The 10737-nt window shown below is 39.9% G+C and overlaps 1 protein-coding gene across 1 annotated transcript; it reads left to right on the top strand.

The window, feature by feature from the left end:
- The first annotated feature begins 1952 nt into the window (after window positions 1–1952).
- On the top strand, window positions 1953–8407 carry LOC136433821 (protein yippee-like 5). The gene is made up of 3 exons (XM_066426358.1): window positions 1953–2144; window positions 5745–5884; window positions 7897–8407. Exons 2-3 carry the CDS (start codon window positions 5776–5778, stop codon window positions 8151–8153), a joined length of 366 nt encoding a protein of 121 aa, XP_066282455.1. The 5' UTR covers window positions 1953–2144; window positions 5745–5775; the 3' UTR covers window positions 8154–8407.
- Window positions 8408–10737: the final 2330 nt, after the last annotated feature.

Below are 10737 nucleotides of genomic sequence, written 5' to 3'. Positions count from 1 at the left end.
TGCACTGTCTCTTCATTAGTTTCGGGTCACAGGGCACTGGTAACATAGCCCGCGGGGTCTCGGGGCTGGGTCTTTCAGCAAGGATATTATATTTTAACCTCCTTGCTTTCAGGTATCACGGACTGAGCCACTCATGTGTAACGTTAGCCTGAAACAATGACTGCGCGACATTGTGGTTTGACGGTTGACCATCTTTAATGCCAATGGCCCTCAATGTCTGTGGTAGGGACGGGCAAGTAATTGACTGGAATTTGGGTGAAATTATTTTTCTACGGTGGACACGGTTCGCGGAGAAGCTTGTCATGAAAGATTGATGAGGTAACGTTAGATCTGACGTTATATGCTCCAATTAAATTCCTTGGCAGCAGTGCCTTGGGCACGCTGTTAAAAGTCTTCACACGTATTGATGAAAATTATATTATGCGAATGATTTTCACATCTAAATTTCACCAGGTCATTATATCGATAACGTTATATCTGCCACCTTTACAAAATGCGTCAAAAGAGATTTCTTATGCAAAGTGTCCCATTATAATACCCTGATTATCTAAACTGTGAATACCTGTAGGATACTACACTATGGGTCTCTCGAACTGTTTTTCACAGTGGCGGATAAAATTAATCTGGCGGCCGATAAATGTTAATGGTTACTAAAGACAGTGGGGTGACATCACAATAGTCTAGTCTCTACCAGACTAACCGCGTCGGCTATAGAGAGAACATTTGCTGGGGGACTTTTGCCATGGAGGATAACATTCCCATCCGCAGTTATATTGGACCCTATCTCCATAGCCGACCCCCTTCATACAGTTGACTACTATTTTCCCAGCGACCCGCAGAGGCTGGTAGAGTCTAACACTAGCTATAGTCCAGACGTAATCGTCAGCACCAACGTAGTGCAACACCACAGTGCGGGTGCATGCAACACAGTTCTCATCGAAATCCTCAAGAACTCGTTTATGTATTTATTATACAGGTTAGGAAGATCTTAAGATGTTTTAGATATGATATCCAATTCACAACATCCTTAAAAAAACACTAAAAAAACAATCGTAGATTGTGAGACTGCCGTCCTCGCCAGGTACTCCGCCGCCCAGACACCGGGATGTTGTCGTGCGTCTAGCCTCCATAGCAGGTTCTACCGGAGCTTATGATACACATTTTGCATTCAGCCCGTAACCATCAGCCAGCCTGAAACCATTACAAAGTACTGTATGCATATCAAACATTAATATTCTATGCTTGGAAGAATCATAAAATTAACCTTAACATTGTAGCTTAACATTTCAGAAATCAAGGACATTATCTTATAGATCTATATTTGCAGAAATTAAGGAAACTCAAAGGGGCGAATTTAGGCTACAGTACTACAGTACTAGATTTATCCAAGGTCTTCGACAGAATCTTAGCCTCCAGGCCTTCCTTCGGGGGTACGGATCGTAGAATTCGACAAGAAAGGCAATAATTGGCCAACATACATAAGATTAAGACGTCATTCTAAGTTTTGGCGAAAGAAGCAAGCCATAAACCGACAAATTACTTTTTGAGACAATCTCAGACGTCACGAACGCTTATCCTGATTTTTTATAACAATTGTAAAACTCCCAACATGTAACACTATGATTGTACTTTCGACTGCAATATATCCTGTACTAACAGGCATGATCGCATGCGCTGTACTCTGAGTCATCGTTTTTCTGAGAAGGAAAAGACGAAAAGCATGACATCATTGTGTTTTAACGGTGTCTGTTGAGAGAAGATTCGACATTTGTAACGTAATATGGTAAAGACCCATCAAATGTAGATTATGTCAATAATGTAATAGTTTCTCAATTTATAGCACTCAAATTTAGAGTTATGACAGCTGCACCATCTTCCCCAATGTTTATTTCCGCGCGCAAAAAGCACGTGGTGGAGACTCATTTGCATGGGCGTGACGTCAGGGTTTGTTATTGTCCGCCCTGGCAGCACAGCAGAACACAGCAGTTCCGGAAGGGTCGTGCGGCCGGTGTGACCGTCTCCTAGAAACGACCGAATTCTGTCCAGTTTACGGCATTATCTGCATCAAAACTGTGCTGACTTCGTGGACAGATCGTTCTTCGAGGTCGTCCGAACGATAGACTTTGCCTAAACATCGTTGAAATGTGAGTATTGGGGAAAATTTGTGAGTCGACTGTCGTCGGCTTGAGAGAAAATATGGCGCGACCGATCCTATTCCTAGTGGCAGTCTCTTTTTAGCTGCGTTGTCCCCCGATTCTGTTTGGTATTTGGTTGTATTTTCAACATGTTTCTTGAAGCATAGAGACTCAGAATTGTGTATCTCTCTCTGTAGTTTTGTAGGTTGATAGGAAATTGTTTTTGAACAGCATGATTTGGATTTCCTGGATGTGACGTGGTTGTATGAGGCAATCCGCTCGATTAGAATAATTCTGTTTACCTGTGAAATTTACGGTGGAAATGTTCCGTTTTCCAGAACCCTTCTACAACGTAACTATTCTTTTATTCAGTGCAAACAGCTAGGCATACTTGGCTGTAATGTTTCTATTATTTTTTGTCCTAAAAGATGCAAGGTTTTATTTTTAGGATTTTTTTTTGCATCAGCTGAGGATATTCCATTCACATCACATGACATCTTCTTGCTCATTGGTCGGCCTCAGATTATAATAATTTCCCATGTTGTGATGATGACATCCCTTTTTGCTTCCTAGAATACGTGTGACTCCAAACCGTATCATATGCAGCCCTCAAAATAAGATCACCAGCCGTACCTTTATGATGTGTGTTTATAAGTGATGAACTGCAAAATACTTTGGACTAGCCCATGCAAACAGCTGTTTTTGAGACCTTTGACCCCAAGCAGCTGTATTTTAAATGTATTGTCAGACATTGGAAGTATTTAATAGTAAGTATTCTTCAACATTGAATAAGCAGATTATAGAATATTGATGTTGGTTTTCCTGTCCATTACCTCAACAGAAAATTGTTGCTTAGTTTATTTATGCTGGACAACTTATGTGAATGTTTGATCATGTTAATTAATGTTACTGAGGTCATTTTTAGCTTGATGTGCTGCTGTTTTGAAGAAAGGTTGACAAATCACACTGTATGCTTTATGATAGTTCTTCATTATGTACTGTGTACTGGTGAGTGATATTGATATTTGCAGTCCGGATGTATAGTAAAAGGCTTCCCATGCACAACATTACATTTGACCAAACATTACCTGTATTGATATGATACTTATTATCTTGGCTATGGCTATTACCTTGTTTCAATGTAGGATAGAAGTTAGAGTATTGTTCAGTGGACGATTAATCCTGTAAGGTTATGTCATAAGCAGCATAGCTGAAAGTGGTATTCCCTGCTGTTGCAGAGGTCATGTTTATATAGTAGAGCACCTTTTGTGTTCTCAACCTTTGTGTTCTGACTAATCAATGAACCGGTAACAATTTCATTTGGAGCGTGGAGCTGCCAATAGTATGGAACGCAAAGGCCAATATACTTCTTTCATACACAAGCCAGTGTAGCAGATACTGCCCTGCAATTGCTTTGACTCTTCCAGCCTAATTGTGTGAGGTTTGTAATAAGGGGTACGGTGAGCCCGTACTTATGCAAATACGCAGACCTGTGAGACCTTCTGCACAGTCATTTTTTTCTCCTGACCTTCATGAATTTGCCGTGCCTTTGTTCCTCAGCAGAGGGTATCGTGTGACTGTTGCTGGGGCCTGATGCCTGAAATAGGCACGTTGTGGTCTCCTGCACACCTGCTTGTGCTGGGGTTCAAGCTAATCATCAACCTCTAACACTGCTTAATTACCATGCTTTAAGTGCAGGTATGGAGCAGAACGGCAGTCATGCGAAACGGTAGCAAATCAAGACTGGGGTGGTAAATGTCATGGTTCTCAGTCAAGGGCATTATAAATGCTGACCATGCAGTATAGAAGTTTGGTATCGGCAATGTTTAATTGAGACTCGAGAAAGCAGAGAACTGCTTGTCATGTGACTCAGTTGGTGACTGTAATTATGGCCGGGCAGTGTCTGTCTTGACTTGCAGAGCCACTGTGTGCATTGTAACTGCACACCTGCAGATACAAATGTCTGACTCTGAGACTCTCCCCAATTGATAATTGTAATTTCTTGCCTGTTTCAGGTGTCAGATAGGAATACCCCAAAGCATTTAGGTGTAATTTAGCATCCAAATGTGTACCCAAATGCACTGTGTGAGTACCCAAATGAGTTGTGTGCCTTGACAAATAGGGCCAAACCCTGATTGTGGGGGTTTAAATGCTGTCAGGTCAAAGGTCACCTTTTGTCTGCTGCAAGTCTGTTTTGGCTGTCACATTTATTTAGTAGGGCAATCAACAATAAAAGTGTCATTTTGCTGTTGAAAGCCAAGATAAGTTCGCACATCAATGTCCTTGGTTTGTAATGATTTTGAAGAAAATGTCTAATAAATGTCTAAAAATTGCTTCAAGAAATTCTCTTAAAAATTCGTCAGCATGTACAGCTTGTAATGATGATTTATCAGCCAGTTAACGCCTGCTGTGAAGCAGCAGCACAGATGGAGAGTTAAATGTCTATCAACTTTCCCTGTTATCAGTTCCATCATCCTAGAGTAGGCATTCTGTGTAAAAATGGTGCAGGGAAAATTAGGACATGTTTGAGCAGTCAAACAAGTAATTAACTTTGCACATTGGTGAATACTTGGTCCTTGTAGCATTAAATTATTAAGGTATCCATACCTCTTACTTTCTGTGCCAACTGAGCTAAGTGCGGTTTACAAACTGTTGTAATCAGGATGTGTCTTGGAAACTGGTTCATAGCCTTGGCAATATTGTGGTTCGTGCTTTGAAAGCCATATCTTATGCTATACACATCACGTGGTTGTTTTGACCTTGGATCCCAGCTACGCAAGTTGTTTTTGTTTTATTACAATAAAGGTTTCGCAATTCAGTAGTGGTCAGAAGATAAACATTGTACATTTTTGATATCCTTAATGTTTTTGGAAAGACGTAGTGTATCAATTCAATTGTAACATCTTGATGTAGACATGTACTATTCCACAGAATTCCTCAGATACACATCTATAATCATTGAAGCAAGGAGGTCTAATCTCCTTGATTGAAGCAATGGGGCTACCAACCTTCAGTGAATTAGAGTGATAGTAATCATGTGATTTTATCTCTGATAATTGGCCATTTGATAAGATCAAAGAAAAATATATTGGAGGTTGATTTCAACACTGACATATCCAGCACTGAGGCTTGACCACAAAGTTTGGTTACTCTTTTTTGATGCTCAGCAATTTTAACAACTTTATTTGATTATTCAAAGAACGTAGATTCTATATTGTTATAAAACAATAACATTGCATGGAGTATACAGATGGAAATGCACAATATTTTTTCAGCAAGGCTTTGAAAACCTTAAAACTAGAATGTTATGATAAATGTTCAGTTTGTTTTGACCAGTGGCAGTTGTAATGTTTTTGTTGGTCTGTACATCTATATTATGAAACTTTTGTGGTGGTTTTATACTGTACTACAGAATTGTTTCAACCACAAATTCATAACACCACAAAAAAACAAACATTTTCCCTCCTACCGCCAAATAAAACCACTGAAAGTAAATTAATTTCCAGTAGCATGGACGAAAGTTGAATACAAACATTTTCTACTTCCTTGTAGACATTGTTTAATTTTCTCATGTTCACATTTTTCTGTGTATTTTTCTGTGTTATGTAGAATACTCGTACCACAACTCCCAGGCGAGAAGATGGGTCGCATTTTCCTGGATCACATCGGCGGAACCAGGCTCTTCTCCTGCGCAACATGTGACACCATCCTGACAAACCGGTCTGAGCTGATTTCCACAAGGTTCACAGGTAACTGTCTTTTATGGTTTTGTCTGGATTTGATTAGCAATGGATTAGCAAAATCTTTTATGGATTACTAGTAGCTAGTTGGTGAGGGGGGAGTATGGAGCCCTAGTAAACCAGGGAATTTGTTGTGACAGTTCTAAGCTATGGGGCTTCTTCTTTTCGATAGCTGAACTTTTGGAGATCTATCAAATGCGACCACAGATGCATCCAATCCCCTGTGCTTGTAGTCCTTGTACCCTCAATCTAATGAGGTTTAGCGCTTTAATGAAGAAGAAGAGGAAAGATTTTACAAAAGACTATAAGTAGCCTGGGTGCCATCCTACTACTAGGTTAACCAAGGGTCCCATACTCCCCCCTCACCAACTACCGGTATCTCAGTTAGAATTACTACAATTGTCATAAGACGTCTGCTTATTGCTGTCAGTTTTATATGCTGTGTGTATATTTCATTAAGCTTGAGGTGAGAAAGATTATGGGGAGTTTATTGTCATTTTTGTATATTTGATGGCTTTGACCATTACCCAGCGCAGCACAAAGCTTTTAAGATGTGCCTTCTTCTTTCAAATAGAACGTTTGCAGTTACTAGCGTGTATATGATATTCAAAACTTTATCAAATGCACATCTTTGAAGCATTAGAATGCATTTCCCTCTTATTATATGTTTTCAAAGAAGTAAGAGCAAACAGTTGGAAATAGTATCTAGGCTAAATCCTTAGTAAAATCCCTGTGACTCAAGCCGTTAACGAGTCAAACCACTATAGTTTTTTTGTCAATTATAACAAAGATAAGAGGGGCCGGGTCAATATCTACTGTGTTAGTGCCATTCCTATTGAGAACTGGATTTTACCTAGCAACAGGGGTTATTTTTGGAACACTTTTCATATAACCAATAGGGCTCGAAATCCATTTTTGCAAATAGGTGCACTGGTGCACCCTACCAAGAGAATTAGGTGCACAGAAAGAAATTTGGGTGCACCACATGAAATAAAGTTGAATGTCAGCAAAACATAATTACAGTCTAATGCTCTTATAATTATAATCAAGAACTCCAATCTGTAATTCTATAGCTTTCAATTTTCAGACAAGTAGTGCATCAAAGAAAGTGCAACAAAGGGTTATATTGCTGATACTGTTAACTAGTGTACTATAGTACCTTTACCCTATAGCCTACAAAAATATCTAGGTGCACTGGTGCACCCACAGTCAAACATTAGGTGCACAGCTCACAATTTTTGGTGCACACAGGTGCACATGCACCCACTATTTCGAGCCCTGACCAATGATGACTGCTGTGGTACAACAGGAGCATAATTAGATCTAGCCTGAGTGTCATCTTGTTTAGTTCCAGGCTCTGCCTTCACAGAATGTTCTGTGAAGGCAGAGCCTGGAACCAAACAGGATGACACTCAGGCTAGCATGTATCTAGTATATTATGGTCACTAAATGTTATGTGTGAACAAACCCTAACTAGCTAGTATGTAATGTTTTAAAAATATAAAAATGGAAACATTTTCTGCAAGAACGCCTTAATTTGCTTCTATGCAATGTTTTCTACTAATTGGATGCAAAATGCCTCTCCAAGCTGTGGGGATTTCTCAAGCTTAACACATTAATATCCACTTCCCCAAGGGGATGCCTGCAGATTAGAATTTGGAGCAGAATCAAGGACAATACAAAATGTACATGCACATGACAGGCACATTGAACTTGCACAGTTTGGTAGGGCTACACCAATCTAATTTCTTGGTTACTGGAAGTCAAACCTATACAAGTGACCATCTCTTCATAAGGACCACCTGGCCAATGTGACCACCTTTTGCTTTCAATTGATAGATAAATGTTCCCATTGACACTGTCTATAGTGACCACCTGTCTACATAGACCAGATTTGATCGGTTTCCAGAGTGGTCTTCTTGTGCGGTTTTGAGTGCATATAACTTCTCTATAATGTCCATGGATAGCAGGGCAATTCAATGCAGGTGGAAATTTAGCTGTTGCATGTTTGTCTCCCGTAGGAGCCACCGGCCGGGCTTTCCTGTTCAACAAGGTGGTGAACCTGAACTACAGCGAGGTCCAGGACCGCGTCATGCTGACCGGCAGGCACATGGTCCGCGACGTCTCCTGCAAGAACTGTGACGCCAAGCTGGGCTGGATCTATGAGTTCGCCACGGAGGAGAACCAGAGATACAAGGAGGGGCGCGTCATCCTGGAGAGGGCGTTGGTCACGGAGAGCGACGGGATGGAAGAGCACATGGGAGAGGAGAATAAATAGACTACTTATTGCAAATGATATGTGTTAATTGTATTAGATTAGAAATCTATATATCAATAGGGTATTTTTTCAAGTATTGACAGTTGACAGGTGGTCATCGGCACTCAAGATATATATATATATAGGGTGGCAAGCATCATGAACATTAAGTTTAGATAAAGACATTCTGTTGATAAAATGATAATTCATAAAATGGCAAAATGAATTGTAACTATGAAACCAAGTCTGTTGTCCCATGTTCCAGTTGGAATGTGCAACCCTGTACCAATTCTGCTACAGTGCAGATGGCCTGATGTCACATGATGTTCTGCTTTCCCCCAACCTGTACTGAGTACAATGTACTTGTATATTACCCCCATTGCATTGTTCTGTATGTACTTACTTGTACCTATCACAACATTGTAGGTGTGACTGTACTGTTTAACTTTGGTTTAAGTTAGATTTAAATTATACTGAAGAACAAAAAGAACAATAAGGCAAATCAGCCTCTGTTATGATTTATATTGTTTAGGTTGAATTATCTTGTTGTCAGTAATAATCTAAATTCTCTTCTTTTTTTCACCACAAGTTTCTTTACATAATTCATGACTGGAAATTGTTGTTAGAAGGGAGAAGCTTTTACAATACTATAACATATGTATTCAGCATAGTTTCTTTTGGGTAGCAGAAACAGGCATCTAATCCAGATAACTTGAAGCAAAATGTTGTGTTTGGGTTTTAACAAATAAAGAAAACCACTGATTGCAAGTCTGTTTGGATATTTTGCTAATATTTTGCTAGCCGTGTCTACAATGTTGTGTACCGTACAGTTATCCATGGTGTGGATGCCACACTTAAACCTCACAAGATCTTCTTGTCCAGTTTGGATTTCTTTTCAGAGATAGACTCAGAAATTGTGTTAATTATATCAAATTCTCATACCATTCACTTCAGCATGGCATTAGCAGCAAGCCCTGAAACTGTACATATATGGAGTGCCATTGTCTTGTGTGTTTTTTTAACCAGTTTCTTTCAGATTGATACAACTGATCATTTACGAGGCCCAACCAGGATCAACTTTACTGTGTCATTCGATATGTATCATTAGTCCTCCTACTCACTCAACTATCTAAAGAATGGTGTGCTGTGCAGTCTGTGCCTATTAATAGTTGCAGTAGAAAGTGATAAAATGTATGTTTTGTGGTGGATAAGCCTGCACAGGGAAGTCTTCTGATAGTAATGGTATTGTTGCTTTCTTTTTATCTCCAAGCAGATGTTGGTGCAGAAAAAGCTAAGTTTATCTAACAGACTAGCTCTTCTGACTGCACTTTACTCCAGTAGAGCACTTTTAAAAAAAACAGCCTGTTGGAAATCGTTACGATTTTCCCCCCCAACATCTGCTTGGAGATTAGTTTCCTTTGTCATGAGTGAAGTGTCAGGTCAGTAGCTTAGTTGGCGTGTGAGGTGCTTGTAAAAATGCAGACAACATGAATTATACTTTTTTTTTACTCCTGATGTATTGCCAATGTTACGCGGTAAGGTTGATATAAAAGTAGAGGGTGAAGTTGATAGGATGTAAAACAGTGCTCTGGAATTGATGGAGTTGGGTTGAGTTGAGATTGTTGATGAAGAGTTCAGATTTGGTTTATTTCTTTAAAACTGGCATGTTGAGCCATGTTGGTACGTCAAGCAGCACTAAATATATGCTATACTGATAGACCATTGCCCATTCAACACTTGTGCAACAGATAAAGATATTCAAGAATTACATATTGTTGAAAGAATTATTTCTTTCTATGGTGTCTCAAAATGTTGTTTTATTAAGATCATGTAAGAAATGTATGAAGAGTATTGAGAATAAGGGGTAACTTATGGTTCCTCTATATACATGTAAATGCCAAGCTATAGCTCAGGTACTAGACAATGTCAAACATCTGGCCAGCCTACACATTATACCAGAGTCATGTCATGCACTACATCGTGTGTTCAACTGTGACGTCCTGTCAGTAAGCCTTGAAATAAAGAATGCTGGCCAAGGTATGCTTTGTGTTCCACTTTGTCGTCTCTGTCTTTGTGTATGTCAAGCTAGAAGTTTGCAGTGCCTTCTTTATTTGGTAGCATAGCAGTCATGTGATGAGGGTTGTTGACTAAGAATCTAAAGGTCCTGGGTTCAGATCCCTAGCAGGTCCCAATATTGTACGCTTGGAAAGTAAAATTTTCCTCAATCGACTCGACGAGTGAAAATCAGCACCTAACTTTGGTTAGGGACGTCCTCTCGGATTGGGTGTAAAGCCATATTCTCCAAGCAGAGGAGAGGAACGTTAAAATCCCGGACAAAACTACCCCTCTCGATCGAAGCCTCTGCTTGGAGAATAGTAAAGCCAGAGGTCCTTTGTTTGAGGAGAGTCGTCCCTCAAGCACCTGAAAGAAAATTACTGCTCGGGTAATAAATTTCACAGAAAATGCAGAGAGCACTAGGGAGACATAAAAAACTAGCCTGGAGTCCAGCCTTCTTAGCTTTAGTCCGCTACCCAAGCTCAGCTGCCAGAAGATTTTGCCTTGGTAAAACACAGCTTAACCCTACATCTGCTTGTAGACTAAGTGG

Source organism: Branchiostoma lanceolatum, chromosome 4, assembly GCF_035083965.1.
Source record: "Branchiostoma lanceolatum isolate klBraLanc5 chromosome 4, klBraLanc5.hap2, whole genome shotgun sequence".
Taxonomy (NCBI): domain Eukaryota; kingdom Metazoa; phylum Chordata; class Leptocardii; order Amphioxiformes; family Branchiostomatidae; genus Branchiostoma; species Branchiostoma lanceolatum.
Note: the sequence above shows the minus strand (reverse complement) of the source record. Positions and strands in the feature narration are given on the sequence as shown.

Coding starts and splice junctions, on each gene's coding strand:
- LOC136433821 (XM_066426358.1), top strand. CDS start 5,776: ATGGGTCGCATTTTCCTGGATCACATCGGCGGAACCAGGCTCTTCTCC. Junction 5,885..7,896: donor GATTTCCACAAGGTTCACAG/GTAACTGTCTTT, acceptor TGTCTCCCGTAG/GAGCCACCGGCCGGGCTTTC.